Source organism: Mus pahari, chromosome 8, assembly GCF_900095145.1.
Source record: "Mus pahari chromosome 8, PAHARI_EIJ_v1.1, whole genome shotgun sequence".
Taxonomy (NCBI): Eukaryota; Metazoa; Chordata; class Mammalia; order Rodentia; family Muridae; genus Mus; species Mus pahari.
Window position 1 is genome coordinate 23,817,916 of NC_034597.1, and position 17,380 is coordinate 23,835,295.

At 42.9% G+C, this 17,380-nt stretch overlaps 1 protein-coding gene across 2 annotated transcripts in view; it reads left to right on the forward strand.

The window, feature by feature from the left end:
* The window catches only part of Ercc6 (ERCC excision repair 6, chromatin remodeling factor), a 73,355-nt gene that overhangs the window by 38,035 nt on the left and 17,940 nt on the right, over positions 1-17,380 (forward strand). For both annotated transcript variants that reach the window (XM_029541522.1, XM_029541523.1), the window contains exons 8-12: positions 4,598-4,733; positions 12,365-12,535; positions 12,957-13,133; positions 15,255-15,371; positions 17,056-17,151. In XM_029541522.1, coding sequence (XP_029397382.1) covers positions 4,598-4,733; positions 12,365-12,535; positions 12,957-13,133; positions 15,255-15,371; positions 17,056-17,151 — 697 coding nt within the window. The remainder of the gene's footprint in view (positions 1-4,597; positions 4,734-12,364; positions 12,536-12,956; positions 13,134-15,254; positions 15,372-17,055; positions 17,152-17,380) is intronic.

Genomic DNA, 17,380 nt, shown 5'->3' on the forward strand with positions numbered 1-17,380 from the left:
GGCTGTCCTGGAACTCACTCTGTAGACCAGGCTGGCCTCGAACTCAGAAATCCTCCTGCCTCTGCCTCCCAAGTGCTGGGATTAAAGGCGTGTGCCACACACCCGGCTTATTTTTTTTTTTTTTTTAATGTATTACTTTTTGCTCAACAAGTTAACAAGCCAGCACTTCTTGTGAGGAGTGTTTGAAGTTTTCAGATTTTTTAAAAAAAGTTAATTTTTAGTATGTCTATTTGTGCATGTGCCTGTACATACATGTTGGAAGTATGTGCATATGACTACTAGTACCTGTGGAATCCAGAAGAGGATGTTGGATCCCCTGGAGCTGAAGTCATAGCTGGAAGATGCGAGTGGGTGCTGGGAACTGGACTCGGGTCCTCTGTGAAAGCAGTGTGTGATCTTAACTATTGAGTCACCTCTCACCCCTAGATAGTGTTCAATGTCTCCTGTAGGAGGACGAAACCTGTTAAAAGATTTTAAAGACTAAACATGGTGTGCCAGTCCAGGAAATCTGTAGTGAAGTAGGAGAGCCTCTGCAGCATCAGGTACTTCTGTAAATGTAGGATATATTGTGCTTGGAAATAGGAAGAGGTTCCAGCCTGAGAAGTCAGTCGGCTGAAAGTGGGCATCTGAGGTTTTCCTGCCTGGGACGTTTATCTGGCAGGTACAAATAACCTTTTCTGTTCCAAATTGGTCTGGTCTCTATAGCTCTTTGGAGGTTTTCTGATAGCTAGAATGTCCTAACTGTCCCAGATGATTCTAGGGCTTTCTCTCCTTAAGTGATGGCTGGAATTTTTTCGTTTCCCCATTTCTTTCTTCTTTCTGTCCCATTATCATGAACCTTGTGTGGAGTCTTAATATTCTATGCGGAGGAGACCTCAACTCATCCCTGAAGTGTAGTTTTGATATAAAAATTAAAGCATGTTTTCTTGAGTGGTGACAATCCTACAAGGATGAAGGTAGTGCTTCTAATGAGCATCAGCTGCAATCAATTAACTATCAATGCTCATATTCTCTTTCCATAATGAAATAGTGTGACATATTGGACTAGCGCCCGAATCCTCTTTATTAAAATCCTATTGGTGGGGCTGGCTGTGAGGATGAGGCAGTGTATCAGCCAGTCTGTAGGCTGTGAAGAACAATTGTGTACATGGCCTTCTGAACTAGGTGAACAGGTCTTAGAGAAAAATAGCCCTTAGAGCAACAGGAACATGTGTGTAAGCCAGTATTGCATTGTTGGCTACAGATGTTGGGGTCCCAGTAGGAGGTGACCTAGTTTCAAGGTCTGTGAACATTGTGAGACTGCAAGTCTCTGTGATATCACGAAACTTCTCTTAGAAGTAGTTGTATTAATTTATGTTTTGGTGGATGATGTACAACAGTTTGTTTTTAGAAGAGAAAGAAGCATGTTGCAGGAATGAAGACGTGAATGCTAGCAGCAGTGTTTCAGGAGACGGTGAACACTCTGACTTTTTACTTGAGCATTCCTATAGTAACGTGTCCTCTGAATTTTACAACAGGAAGATATTATAAAATTAATACTTGACTTGGTTGTCATTTAATTAATTTCTAATGAAGAGTTAAAGTCCTAAAAAAAAATTAACAAACTTTGAAGGGTAAATGTTACACTTTGTAATTCCCAGTAATTCCTAGGCTGTAGCTTTCCACTCATAAATTGAAGTATTTGACCATGGAGCTATTGACTAGTCTTAAATTCATTAAGTAATCAATGATAATCAAAGATGAAAGGAGCTATTGCATGTTTGGTAATTGATGCTAATCACTCTAGTACATTTAGCCATTCCGAATCATCTCAGTGATATTGAGGCTCAGAAAGTGGTTCACTTGCCTGTTAATGGATTTGATTGCCCCCTCTTTGGTCCAGGAATAGACTGCCTCAGCTGTGGGATTTCAGCTCAGCATGAAAACCTCTTCTAACAGTAAGAATGACAGAAATTAAAGGACACAGCAGAGCCAGGTGGCAGGTCAGCTGGGATTAAATAGCAGCCTTAAGTGAGCAAGCATATCATCGACATAACAGTTTATAGAAGGTGTGCTATTAGGAGAAATGCTGTACAACCCAAAAAGCTGTACATACACATTCAAACTTGTTTGGAGGGAGCATGTTTTAGACCACTGTAGACAGCTGTTGATTGGCTGTTTCCTAATCCCTGTCAAGTGCATATAGATAACAACTTGGTTTTTTTCTCACTGGAGGCTATAAAGAACCTGGCACATTTAATCCTTTAAAAGGAATGCTATCTTTGTAGGGGCTGGGGTCAGGGACCAGGGCAGAGTCCTGCACTTCCTAGGGAGAGTGAAAGACCCTGACTGGGCTCTGCCTTTGGTGACAACATGGCTTGGAAATTCTGTGGGAAGGGTTGAGTTTGTTAGGACCACTGAATTCTCTGTTCCCACCCTGAGGTCCAGGAGACAGTGACCCTATACAATAAGAGGTGGAAGGCTCATAAGTGGACTGAGCCTTTTCATCATGTTGAGCTGTAGGGGTAAAGCTTTTAGTTAGAGTTGGCCAGCATCTTATTTTTCTGCTAGACTAATTATTTTTTTAGATGATAGTTTTTAAAATTCTCAAGCTCTGTGTGACTTAGATTGAAATCTTAAACATTTTTAAGTTCAGGAATCATTTCCTAAGTTGTAATAAAAATATAAAAATTATATATAATTTGTCAGCTTAAAAATCATTCACATTATCATATTCATCCTTTACATGCTGTGGGCTAGGCCCTTAGGTCATACCATAAAGAGATTGTCCCGACTTCTAAAAAGCTGAAGAGGAATGACGGACATTACAGTGGGGTTAGTGTGGGTACCCCAAGGGAGGCTCATCTACTTGTCTGGTGAGAAGGGCCAGCTCTCTCAAGGATAAGGTGGTGGCGGCAGGAGAGAGAAGAGTGAAAGGAGAAGGAAGACAATGTCTAGAAGACAAGAGTGTACTAAATATGGTGTGGGGACAGTGCAGGTTGGCAGAGTCCAGGGTCCTGTGCTAACTGTATCAGCAGTAAGACAGGTGAGACAGGAACCAGACATGCACGGTCTCATAGTCCAGGCCAAGGTGTAGATGCTCGTCCAAGAGCAGTGTGCAGCCATCGGAGGGGACAAGACACCCAGCTTTTGCTTTCAGAAAGTGCTAGAAGATGCTAGAAAGTAGATGAGATGCAAGTGGCTGCACTGCACAGGGAAAGAGGTGGTGCCTTGTGGAGAGGTGTAGGGGTAGAAGGGATGTAAACTTGTACCGGTGCCTTACGGTGGGGAGCAAGGGGATTGATCAGGGAACCATATCTGACCTGCTTTGCTGCCTAAAGACTGAACGCTAGTTCTGTTGTTAGGATTGGTTAGCCGTGAGGGAGAGGTGGCGTGCATTCCTGTGGGGGCATCACTATTGATCTTGACTTGTGCTTCATCTTAAGCACCAAATAGCATACATACACACAGCAGGACAGAGCAAGAAAAATAGCTCCCTAACCTGGACAGTGAGTTCTTCCTTCCTATGCCAAGCACTTCTTCCTGTGCAAGTTTCAGGGGCACGCTGTGCTGTTGGGCAGTAGACAGAGGGATCTCTGCGTTATGGCATACCAGTGCTTAAGACCCCATAAAATAGATCTTTCTGAGAGCCATTTATTTCTGCTTCCAGTGGAGTTAGGGGAAGACCATGGTGAGGTGCCTTCACCTGCCTTCCAGCTCCTGTGTGTTAGGAAATTGCAGTGATCTCTAAGAGCTTTTCTTTTTTTCTTTTTAAGTTTATTATAAGCATTTTCTCAGGCCATTAGATATTCTTCAAACAGTTTTAATGGTTATGTGATAGTATGTTTTATTCAGTAACCCCTTTTGGTATTTACCAAATGACACTGTTCATAGATGTTAGCTGTCGATTCATAGTAGCTGTAAATTCAGTACTATTATTTACTTAATGATGAGAAACTTAAGTTCAGAGATGTAAAATATTATGGCTGAGATTGTAGAGTGGCGCTCAGACTCAGGTGGTGTCCATAACCGCTGGCTTGTGTTCTATGGAGTATTTCAACTCTCTCTCGTCTGTCCCTGCATATTTAGGTCGTATTACCTTCTTAGTTATATATAAAGTAATGCTGCTCACGCTTTCTAAGTGACCCCATGAGCACTGCAGCTCAGCTTCCTTCCCTGCAGGGGGCAGTCTCTGGGATGCTCCTCCATAGTGTTGCCATTGCTTAGGGAAGTAGGCAGCTGTCAGTGAGAGGAGGCTCCAGCGAGCTTCTGAACTGTGTCCATCATGCATGCTTTCTAGAGCAGTAAAGCCGCATTGAAATTCCGTGGCAGAAAGCTCTGGCATTTGGGAAATCGTCATACAGTGTGAAGCCGCTGTTATGCTCTTGGGTTAGGGTACACTGTGTGATCTGGACTGGTAGGAAACATGGGGAGGGAGGGGGGATTCATAACAGATTTTCCCTACTGTTAACCTCGGTAGCTTTTTTCCTTAAACTATCAGTAAATTTTCATAGCTTATTTTCTTTTTTGAACCTTGCAAGGTTTTTGTTGTTGGCTGTTGGTCACTTTCTCTACTGTCTTTCATGGTTGTGTTTTCTTCTTGGACTTTTGGGTGCAGGTTCGAGGGACTAGGCCCCACAATAATTGTCTGCCCAACGACAGTGATGCATCAGTGGGTGAAGGAATTCCACACGTGGTGGCCTCCATTCAGAGTGGCAATCCTGCATGAAACAGGTTCCTATGCCCACAAAAAGGTAATGGTGCAGTGAGAAGCTACATATTTGGCTTTTTTTTCCCCCTTTCAAATGTGCTTATGCATATTTCTTTTATTTTAACTTACTTAATTATTGACTTGTAACTCCATATTATCAAACAGATATGAACAAAGACTTTCTTTTTTATTTATTTATTTATTTATTTATTTAAGACAGGGTTTCTCTACCCAAGATACATTATGCAAAACACAAGAAAACCAAGAAGGATGACCACTGGGTGGATACTTCATTCCTCCTTAGAATAAGGAACAAAATACTCATGAAAGGATATAGGTACAGAGACAAAATTTAGAGCTAAGATGAAAGGATGGACTATCCAGAGACTACCCCATTCGGGAGTCCATCCCATCATCAGCCACCAAACCTAGATACTAATGCTCATGCCAACAAGATTCTGCTGAAGGGACCCTGATATTGCGGCCTCTTGTGAGGCTATGCCAGTGCCTAGCAAACACAGAAGTGGATGCTCACAGCCAGCTATTGGATGGAACACAGGGTCGCCAATGGAGGAGCTAGAGAAAGTACCCAAGGACCTTAAGGGGGCTGCAACCCTGTAGGTGGAACAACAATATGAACTAACCAGTACCCCCTGAGTTTGTGTCTCTAGCTGCATATGCAGCAGAAGATGGCCTAATCAGCCATCATTGGGTAGAGAGGCCCCTTGGTCTTGCAAACCTTATATGACCCAGCACAAGGCAAGGCCTGGGCCAAGAAGTGGGAGTGGGTGGGTAGGGGAGCAGAGGTGGGGGGAGGGTATAGGAAACTTTCGGGATAGCATTTGAAATGTAAATAAAGAAAATAATAATAATAATAATAAAAAATAATAATTAGTAAACAAATAAATAAATAAATAAAAAATAATTAAATTATTTTCTGCTATGTTAAAAAAAAAAAAAAAAGACAGGGTTTCTCTGTGTAGCCTTGGCTATCCTGGAACTCACTCTGTAGACCAGGCTGGCCTTGAACTCAGAAATCCACCTGCCTCTGACTCCCAAGTGCCGGGATTAAAGGTATGCCCCACCACTGCCTGGCAAACAAAAGCTTTCTTGTTAATAGTCTGGTAGTATGTTTTGATGTCCAACAAAGCATAGCTGGGCACAGACTGGGGGCCACAGGCTGACCTTATGCATGGGATCACAAGTCTACATGGCAGTTTACTGGAGGGAGGTTGACGTTAGCAGCTTTAAGCAGGTTGAGAAAAGTGAATTTGAAAAGTAGCAGACTGAGCATCTCTAATCAGAAATGCAAGATGCTTCAGATTTGAAGATGAGTCCATACCTGACCTTGGGACTAACGTGTCATCTTTGCTTACATTAGTTCCATCTTCTTTGCTGTTCTCATTTGTGGCGGTGTGTTGTTTGAGAGTCCCCTTCTGTAGCCCTGGCTGACCTTGAACTTGTGACATCCTGCCCCTGCATCCTTCATGAGGCACTTCTGCTATACTTGCATTCGTGCACATGGTTGTTTCTGTTTCTCCCCCCTACCCCCAACTGCTTTTCAGTGCAGTTTTTTTTTTTCCTCACAGAAAAAAATGTGTATGAGTTGATTAATATTTATTTGTGGAACAACTGTAAATGCTGTCTATAGTCCAGGTGTTTCATATTGTTAGGTCTCAGGAAGAAAGGGGCATGATGTTTTCAATTAACCTTGAAAAGCCAACTCTTCTTGGAAAGAACACACATGAAAGATAATGAAGGAAGGCAGTCTGTGGTGCTTATCCCACCACGCTGCACAGTGGGTGGTGCCTCATTAACATTGTTTTGAAAAGCTTATTTAACGATTAAGAATCATCTTTTCAGTTTGCTCGAAGATGTATCATGAGAGACTGCTTGTATTCTAAAACAACCATTATGTCTCCCACCTTTTCCTGATATGTAGGACCCAGTGATTTTGTGGACACTTTAGATAATCCAAAGGGTTTTGTCTCATTTTGATCAACTCATGCCCCTAGAGTCTTAGAAATGAAAAACAAAAACAAAAACAAAAACAACCCCCCACCCACCCACCCATCTCCTAAAGTTTCAGGACAAGGTTTGTTTACTTTAGCGGGGATTTGAGCGGTACACACGCCTGCTGGAAAGGAATTGTGAAACTGATATTACTGGCTTCCCTGAAGCTGGTTTGTAGATTGAGAGTTTTGATAGTTTTATGAGGTTTATTGAAGTAATATATACACATGAAGAACACTGTGTGTTCCGTAACAGGTAACAGTGGCTCACTTATTTTCTCGATAGTAACATAGCTTATCACAGGCTTTGAACCTGGTATTTGAGAAGGATGGTCCCAAAGACTATCATAATCTTCTTACTAAAAGTGTTCATGGCCAATGTTTAGATCTTTTTTTCTCATGTAAAAAATGAAAGAATGGTTTAGAATGTTACAGTTCTTTTTGGGAAGTACAAGGTTAAGGAATGGTCCAGACACAAAACAGTGCTTGGCCATCTGATGAGTGCATTCTTTACAAAGGCCTGCTTCCTGGAACAAGAGCCAGCACTTCTTAAAAAGTAGAAAGGTGGGCTGGAGAGATGGCTCAGTGGTTAAGAGCACTGGCTGCTCTGGCGGAGGTCCTGAGTTCAGTTCCCAGCAACCATATGGTGGCTCACAACCATCTGTAATGGGATCTGATGCCTTCTTCTGGTATGTTTGAAAAGAGTAACACATACATAAAAGGAATAAATAAATTTTAAAAATGTAGAAAGGGAGTGGGTAAGATAGCTCAGTGGGTAGAAGTGCTTTTGCACAGGTTTAATGATCCTAGTTTGATCCCTGGATCTCATAAGGTGGCCAGAGAAAACCACTCCAGCGACTTGTTCCCTTATTGCCACATGCATGTACATGTTGTGGCAACACATGGAGACAGACAGACAGACACTCACACCCCCTCACACAGTGAGAACAATAAATAAACAAATAAAAATTTGTTTAATTTTAGGGAGAGGGAAAAATAACAAGTCCGAATAGACAGGGTGGCCAGATGTTCCTTCAAGCCTCCTAACAGACTCATTGCAAGCACAATTACAAAACAAAGTGTTGTGTTTCCTAGTAACTCAGAGATGCTCTGTGCACTGAGAGCAGGAGCCATAGACTCTCGGTTTGTTCTGGAGGTACACTGCAAGATTTCATTGCTGGAGCCCCCTTTTCTTCATTGTCAGCACAAATCCTTGTTTATTAAAGATTTAGCTTGAAGGAAATTTTAATTAATTACAGGTGCAGTAAATCCTGCCTGGGAAGCTGCCGCGTGTTTGTTGTGAATGGCCTTCATGTGCCTGTGCTTCACTGGTTTTCCCCGCTGCCTGACAGTGTGATTTATGGCTGTTGTTTTCTACCAGTCCACTGTTTGCCCTCTAGGAGGGATTGGTCTCCTGAGCCTCCATAATAACGGCAGCACTTCCTCAGACATCTTTTAATGACAACAGTACTACATTCAGTAAGTCAGGCTAATTGCAGATGTACCCTATTAATTGCAAAAACTAGGAGAGGTTACATATTTTACAAGCTTTTAATTTGAAACCGCCCGAGATGATTTGTCTTAAGTGTTTGGATTGAGACGTCCATAATATTCAACAATTCGCCATTATTGAAACTCCAGTCTAGGCAGTTATAGATTCTGAGATTGAATCAGGTGAATATCAATAGTCATAGATAGGTTGTTACCCAGCAGAGATTATATTTTCATTGTGAACATTTTGTACAACTTCTTGTTCTGTCTGTAAGGCATCTTAAAAGTTCTTTGTGATCATTATATATCTTTCTGAACACAATAGAAATAGGAAATCTGTGGTTCTATCGTTAACATTGCAGAATGTCCCAAATAAACTTCAGTTCTTAGGCAATCACAAGAAGCTACACATTGCTCCAGCGGTGTACACTTAGCAGGTCAGTGTCTTGTTAGTTTAACTATGGTAAAGCATCTAGCTACATCAAGTGATGTCAAGAACTCTTTTTGGGATTGGGCGCCTTAAGGGTAAGTGGGGTGACCATGGCAAGCCTGTGCAACAGTTGGAAGTCCCAGGACCCATGAGCGAGTGTACCCACATTTGCAGGTCTTAGCCAAAGGCAGTCAGTGATTGTTTCATAAACTTGAGTAGTGGTGGTTTACCTTCCATTCTTTATTTCAAGCCCCGGGCAACTGTAATTATTCTCCTTTTTCTGTCTCTCACTGTGTGCAGCCAACACCAGGACAGCACTCAGGCATGGAGTATCCATTGCTGTCACTTCATGCTCTACCTTCTGCATGACTTGGGATGCCCCTGCTCTCCTGGAGGGAGACAGGGACTAGAGTCTTAGAAGAATATGCAGATGTGGAGGAACTGAGGGGATCAGCTCTAGCATCTCAGAGTTATGGGGTTCATAGTGAGGCTCAGGAGTGGAGTCTGCCCCTTAGGGTGGTTCTTTCTGCACTGACCACTAGCAGCTGAAGGAGTGGCATGTATCAAGGAGGTGGATTGAGTCTTAGCTCCATGCTCGTGTTTGTAAGGCTGTGTACCAAAATAGTTGTCCTATAGGTGTAGTGTTATGCATCAGACACTGAACTTTTCAAGTGGTATGTGGCAAAAGAGTAGCCACATAGTCACTATAATAAGACAGTTGATACCTTGTTGAGGCTTTTTATGCTCCTTAAATGCCTTGTGTGTTGTGACACTTCAGTTTGTCTTCAGCCCTCTTTAAACTCCCTTATACTCCTTTATACACGTGCACACACAGATGGATACACACGTGTATCATCTGTACACCTTGTTTTGAGATGGGGTCTCACTGTGTAGCTGAGGATGGCCTTGAAACTTTGAATTCTCTGACCTCCATCCCCAGAGAATTGAGATTATAGGTATGCACCAACGGAGCCCAGTTTATTCAGTTCTGGAATTGAACCCAGGGCTCCCTGTGTGTTAGGCAAATGCCTGCCAGTTGAGCTACTTGCCAACTCCACGTACATTTTTTCATTTGTTTGTTTGGTTGTGCATGTGTGTGACACCGAGCTCGTGTGTCATGGTGGTGACTATATGTGGAGGTGAAGACAACTTGTGGGCATTGTTCTCTCTTTGTGCTTTGTGGAGTTTTGGAATTGAACTCTGGTTGTCAGTCTTAGTGGCAAGTGCCTTTATACACTGAGCCAGCCCCACCCCTCTCTATCTTTAAGCTAAGGTTTTGTTATACAGTGCAGGTGGACTTGAACTTATAAGTCTCCTGCCAGACTAACTGCTCCCCCAGTTAGTCAAAGTTTTCTTGTGTCCCTCTCTTTTGAATGCTTAATTTTTTTGAGTCATTTCTGTCAAATGTTGAGGGTTTCTGATATGCAGGGTTAGTTTTGCACCCGCTCCATAAGTGACTTGTTTCAAGGTACACACTCCCATCTGTTCTTAGGTTTGTCTTTTCAAAGAGTTATGTATTTGTTCATTCTGTCCGTTAATTGTTTTGGCTTCAAGACACGATCTGACTTTATAGCCCTGGCTGGCCTGGAACTTCCTACGTGGATCCCTGTGTTCCAAGTGCTGCCATTGCATGAAGCCTTGTTCCACCACGTATTTTTTTCTAAGACTCACTGGCTTTGTCTCTTGTCATTTTCCCTCCTGTGCCCCTTGAGTTGCCTGTGCGTCCAGAAGGGTGCATGTGAAGGGTTGAGGTCTCTATGTGTGAGCCATACTATGAGGAGCAGCCCTGGCAGCACGCTCAGGTCCTGTATCCTCAGTTTGAAACGAGTCTTTGCTTGACTTATTCCTTGACCATGAGAAGGCACTGACCCAATGCCAAAGGCTATCCTGATTGCTTTGGTGACTTTGCCCATAATTGTTACAGTGTTTTATGTATGTAAAGGCTCCTGGTCTTTTTTTTTTTTTTTTTAAAAAAAAAGTCATTCCCTTTTAAGAGATACAATAAATATGATATAAAATTTATCTGATATTTATATTGTAAATTCTGCCCTCTTTTATTTGTATTTCCTTGGTATATCTTTGCTGATCTCCAGTGCTCCGTGTCAGTCTGTATAGGTGTCTAAGCTCAAGGCTGTGTTTTTTTCTTCCTTCCCCAGTATGTGCTCATGCGTGAGAGGTTTGTGGAGGTCAGAGAATACCTCGTGAGGATCAGCTCTCCTTCTACCATGCAGTGGGTTCAGGGTCACACTCAAGTCACCAGGCTTGGCGGCAAGCACCTGTATTCACTGAGTTGCCTCACGAGTCAAAGACCTTGTCTCAAAGAGAAGGTGGACAATATCTGAACAACAATGGAAGTAGTCTTCTGGCTTCCACATCCCCGTGAACACATATGTACATGCATGGAGAAGGTGGAGGTTTGGGTCCACTTTGATATTCATTTCCCTCATTTCCCCATAGGCCTTATTAATTAAACAGGAATTACAGTAATATTTAAAATATATCCCTTTTCATTATTTAAAAGTATTCTATATTATACTTCATGTTTTAGCAGGCTTTTTAAAGCCATTCATGCATTAACACAGAATTTTCACTCCAGAGCTTTCCTGTGTGATAGGGTGTGCAGCAGTGCAGCCTAATACAGGGTGATGGTAGTTTTGGAGTGGGCTGCCCTTTAGCTCTCTCACTCACCAGCTGCAGGACCTGATCCAAGCCATAGTTTCCGTTTGTAGAAAGGGAGTTCATGGTGATCACAATCTTTGCACCAGATGTCTCTGTCGGGGCACTGCCCTAGCCCCCTGCTCCAGTAGCTGTCTGTGGGAACACTCACCCGCACTTCCCTGTGCACTTGCCTGGACAGCTTGCGGGCAGCTTAGTTTTTGAACTCCTGCCTCACTGAAGTCCCGCTCACACAGGATTCTAGGTTTTGACCTTTCCCTGCTAAGAATTATGTAATTCTCTTCAGAAAAATTATTTCTGACATTTTAAGCTCTCAGAAAAGATGTTTGATGAGGAGTATTTCCTTGGAAGGAAAACTTTTCTTTATGTTCTCATGCCCAGACGTTTCCTCTTTATTCCTTACTTTGAAGATTCAATCATCTAATGATATGCATGCGGGCCTTTCATGATTTTGCTGACGTTTGGAGATGTTTTTCTCCAGACTCAGGTCTCCTAGCTGTGGGATTTTCTATTACACTTTACACCATCGTCTTTATACCTTTCTTGCCCTCCCTTACACTATTCAGTAAGTCTTTCACTGTTTCTTTCACTTTCTAGCTTTTGTTGTAGTGATCATTTTTTCTCAACTTTGTTTTAAAGATGTAATGGGGACAGACACAGGGTGATTTAGAAAAGCAGCAGTTGAGGAAATGATTTCATTCCTGTGGCTGCCATCTTTGAGGGTTCCACTGTAGGGTGCTTACTACTTTGTAGATTAACCAAATGCGAAGTGCTGATGTATATATTAGATTTGTATGTATTAGATTGTATGTCTTTTTTTTGAGACAGGGTTTCTCTGTGTAGCTCTGGCTGTCCTGGAACTCACTCTGTAGACCAGGCTGCTGGCCTCGAACTCAGAAATCCACCTGCCTCTGCCTCCCGAGTGCTGGGATTAAAGGCGTGCGCCACCACGCCCGGCCTGTGATTGTATGTCTTTATTGTGTGCTTTAGGCGCTCTCAGGATAATCCAAGTCTAACTTTCTGCTCCTTACGTAAATCTGCATTACTGTGCTACTGTGCTTTTAGGAGAGGCTGATTCGAGACATTGTTCATTGTCGTGGAGTTTTGATAACTTCGTATTCATACATCCGACTGATGCAAGATGATATTAGCAGACATGACTGGCACTATGTCATCTTAGATGAAGGACACAAAATTCGAAATCCAAATGCTGCAGTCACCCTTGCTTGCAAACAGGTATGGGTGTTTACAAAGAGGGGGGGAGTTTCAGATGAATGGTGGTATTTAATTTTAGGGTAGGCTATTTGCTTTATGAATACATGCATTGAATTTTGTATCAATGTAGAAAATTCCTTATACTTGTCCTTTGTGACTTTGATTGTTCAGGTCTTTTGTAAGGGTCAGCTTTTAGAATGTAATCAAATCCCACTTTAGTAGGTGCTGGTTACCTCGAACAAGACAGAATTCTTCTCGGTGTTTTCTTCCATATGCAGTTAGAAAGTTGGACAAAATACTCAGTTTGGAGAGGACCAAAATAATGGACAAACAAAAATCATTATTAAACATGTTAACTAACGATTACTTGTGTTTAAGGGTTGATGGCATTCATATGTTACAAAGGAAATTTCATAGAACAATGTCTCATTTCCTCATCTAGTTCCGGACACCTCATCGGATTATCTTGTCCGGCTCACCGATGCAGAATAACCTCCGAGAACTGTGGTCACTCTTTGACTTCATCTTCCCAGGAAAGCTAGGCACATTGCCTGTGTTTATGGAGCAGTTCTCTGTCCCCATCACCATGGGAGGATATTCCAACGCTTCCCCAGTACAGGTAATATGGTAGGAGGAACACCATTTCCCTAAACATTATACTTTGTAGCCAAGTCATTGGCAGTGTAAAGGAAGATGGCGAGGCTTATAAATTAGTGTCTGATAAAAATCAGGTTTACAGATAAAGTTTTTAAAAATTCATGTACACCATTTACTTAAGGAAAGCACAAGAATAAAACTTCCCTTTTCACAAGAGGAAGGAAATGGTTTCAATGCTGATTTCGCTGGGAAATGTTGTTCAGATATGAAGTTTAAAAATAATTTTGCAAGTAAACACAGAAGCAGTGAGCAGTCATACAAAAGATTGAGCAGTTCTGGACAGGGTACACTTTGGTGTCAGCCAGGGCAGTGTTCCTTTTACAGTGAAAAGAGGTGGACTGAAGGTAGAAAACACACCAGGAACCATTCCTTCCTTTAACCTGGCTCTGGGAAAACAGGCCACAAAGAGTATGTGTAGAAGCAGGACTAGGGGCCTTGAGAGGAAGTTAGTGGTGCCGAGGGGCAGCAGGACGGCATTTGTGCGGCAGGTAGAAGGTAGTAGTTCCTGGGGTTATTTGGGCTGTAAGTAGTCATGAGAAGGCCGGCTTTAGAGAGTTGGGGCTTTTGAGGGGGAAGTGAGGAGCTGGACCAAGACTTATTAGGTAGTGGTGTCTTGGAATAACTGAGTCAGAGATCCAGGTGACATTTTAGGCAGGATAAATAAATAAGCAAGGTCTAGACACTGATAGAATAAAGGAAACAGGGTTGGTCTTGCTGTACCCGACTGAAGCTTTAGGCCTGGGCCACAAGTAGTTTTGGGTTTGTATAGAATTTAGAGGGTGGGGCTCTCCTGAGCGCAGTCTGTGACCAACGGAAGGAGACCCCAGCCTTTCAGTGAAGTAGGGCATCTATGTGTCCCTGTTCAGATGGAGAGGTGCCTCATGGGTCCTGGCTAGGCCAAGACCAAAGTTCTCCTTCAAAAGATCAATGATCTGATGTTTTGGAATACTTAATTACAGAAACAATTTTATACTTCAAAGCCAGAGGCTTGTCAAAACCAGTTTTAATGGCTTTCTCTGTGTTTTGTAAATTGTGAAATTTTACATCTCAGGATTATAAATCATCTGTACCTCATCTCCTTACAGGTGACTTTTTTCATTGTCCCAGTGATAAACTTAGAGGGTAGAAGTAGTTATCAGGGTAGCCCTGGGTGTTGCATGTTCTGCCTGTGTTCGTGATTATTCACGCTCATTCATACAGCACTTGCATGCAGACAGGAGTGCATACACGATACAGACACAAGTGAGGAGTCCTTAGAGTCTTTTCAAATATTATGTATTTAACGTGTTTAACTTGAACTTTTCTGTGCTTATTTGCTTAAACTTTTAAAGCTATGTTTCTTATATTTAAATTTTAGATTTTTTTCATTTTATGTAATAATTTACTAAGTTGTTGAACCTGTTTAGAGTTTTTTAAGGTATCAATAATTAATTGAAGTCTTTGCTTGCCCGTAAGTGAATTGCAGAGGGTGTGGCTTCCTGGGCTCCAGTCTTTGTTTTTCTGTGTACAGTTAATGCCCTCTCAGGTGGCCATGTTCATTGTGGGGCCATATGCTCCCTTTTAGGCCAGAGTGACCTTTCATTTCTGGGATCACAGGGCTCCTTCTGAACTCACTCTCCGGAGTCTCATCTCCCTGTATTAGCGGGTGGCTCCCACTGCGACAGCTCTCACCACACTTAGCTTTTGATCTCTACCCTTGCAGGGCCCAGTTCCTTTGTAGCTCCTGCAGAATACAAGATTATAAATAGGGATTTATTTGAAACTAGTTTTCTCCCTGGAGGATGGTCAGTAACCAAATAAGTCTTTATTTTCCTGCTTAACTAAATAGTACAGTGATAATTAAAACAAGTATAGAAGAGGGGATAAACAGGCTTTTTCTCTCTCATATGTTTTGGTTAGTGAGGTAATTTATTTTCTCTAATGTATTATTTTGAAAGGTGCCATCTCCTGGAGCATCCAGAACTTGACTTTTTCTGTGTTGAATTTATAAACTAGTTGATTGTTCTTTAGTTTTTAAAAAATGGAATCAATCAAGAAGAACAGATATATTCCTTAAGCTAATATCTCTTTTCTTTTATTAAAGGTTAAAACTGCCTATAAGTGTGCATGTGTCTTAAGAGACACAATAAACCCATACTTACTGCGAAGAATGAAATCAGATGTCAAGATGAGCCTTTCGTTGCCAGATAAAAATGAGCAGGTGTGTGAGTCTGGAGGTCGCTAAGCAGTCATTAAGCATGAGTGTCTGTGTAACTGACTGGGCCTACAGCTCTGGTCCTGGTGCTGTGGACAAGCTGGGCTGCTGCTGGTGACTGCACCCATCTGTGGCATCCTCCTATGGCTGGAGTTTCCCTCTGTTAACACATGAGCCTGATCCTAGAGCTACTGGAAACCATCTCCATGTTCCTTAAGTCCCAGTTCTTTCCTGCAGACATTGTATTATAAGCTCTGGAACACAGCAGTGAGCAAACAGACATGATCATAAACCTCTTAGGTTCCCAAATAAGTAAACCATACAAGGGTGTTTTCACTAAGTCAAGAGATAAGTCATGTCGAAGGAACGGGCTTTCTCTAGTTGATAGACCTTTGATCTGATAATTGTGCTGAGGTCTAAGGAAGGTCAAAGAACAAATTGGGATTTGGATGAAGAACATTATGGTGAAAAGATGGGGTGTTATGTTAGTACTTGTGGGCCAGCAGAGGGGCCAGGGTGGCTAAAGCTGGGAGCATATGTTGACGTACTTGGACAATGTCCACTTGCATAAGAGGTTGAGGGACATGAGAAGGGTCTAGGATGGCCATAGCTAACACTGTGAGCTGGTAAGGTTGCAGTTCTGAGCAGAGATTGGTTTACCTACACAGCAAGTGGAGGCCGAGAAGAAGCAAGCAGCTGAAGCAGCATCAAAAGAAGGAGGAAGAAGAGGAGATTACAGGGGTCCAGGCAGGTGGGCTGAAGTGGGCTAGGAGGAGGGGCGGCGGGAGCTGGCAGAGTGAGCCTGGGTGTTCTCAGTGACATCAGTACCAGGTGCTGGCTGGGAAGGGCTGTCCCATGTTTTCTCAGGATGTACCCCCCCTTCCTGTAGAGGGCCTAATGGGCAGGGGACTGTCCTGAGGAAGACAGGTAGGTGCTCGGATCCAGTGCAGAAGTTGAAGGTCCTGGACTGGACTGGTCTTGTTCACCTACATAAAGTAGATAGAAAAGTAGAGCTGTTTTAGGGATGGGAACCAAACCCCTACAGATAGTGGATCTTGATAGCTTCAAATTGGGTTTTTGTTGGTTTCTATTTGTCTGAATGTGGAGACAAAGATGGCTGCTAGGTGAGTGGCTTGGGAAGCCCCAGGGCATTAGCACAACTATTCAGGGCTCTAGATGGTGCTAGGCAGGGTGTGTGGGGAGATGCCTCTTGGGGCAGACAGTAGAGGGCTGCTGTGAAGAAAGTCAAGCCTTGAGGTGGAGGTTGTAGACTTTGAAGTGGGCAGTGTGATGTCATGGACTAACTGACCCCAGTGGGCTGGAGGGTGGAAGTTGCGCTTAGGGCCTGGTAAACTTAGGAACCCTTAGAACAGGGGAGTTCTAGGTAAGGTGAAGATTCCTGCCAAGTCAGCCCCACAGTGTAGGTGAGAGGCCTGGGGGAGAGGCTCTCATCACATTGAGTTGAAGTGTGACTGTGTTCTGGGTCCTGAGACTGCCTGTGAGCAGGAGGCTAGTCTGGAGGGACTACTGGGTCATGGGTTGGAACTAGGAGGTGGAGGCTATGGAGAAGAGAAAACTCTCTGTAGCTGAGAGATGTATCGTTGTTGTTAAAATTGTGCACATTGAACTTCTTAGAAAAGGGAATCTTACTGATAATGTATTTTAAAAACTATTTCCTTTTCCCTTGCAGGTCTTATTTTGCCGTCTAACTGATGAGCAGCATAAAATCTATCAGAATTTCATTGATTCCAAAGAGGTCTACAGGATTCTCAATGGAGAAAATCAGGTCAGCCAAAGAGTAGACCTGAGTAGAGAGAGAAGTTGTTATCAAGGGGGGTGGGGCAGGAATGGTTTAGAATGTGCCAGGCTTTGTGCCCACGTAGTTCACTCACCTGCCATCTATGGAGTGGCTACTGAGTCACAGCCACAGCTGGAGACAGATGTAAAGAAAGGAGCAAGGTCACTGGGAAGCCCTGAGTGAAAGCTGGACGTAAGGTGGGGATGTGACCTTAAGT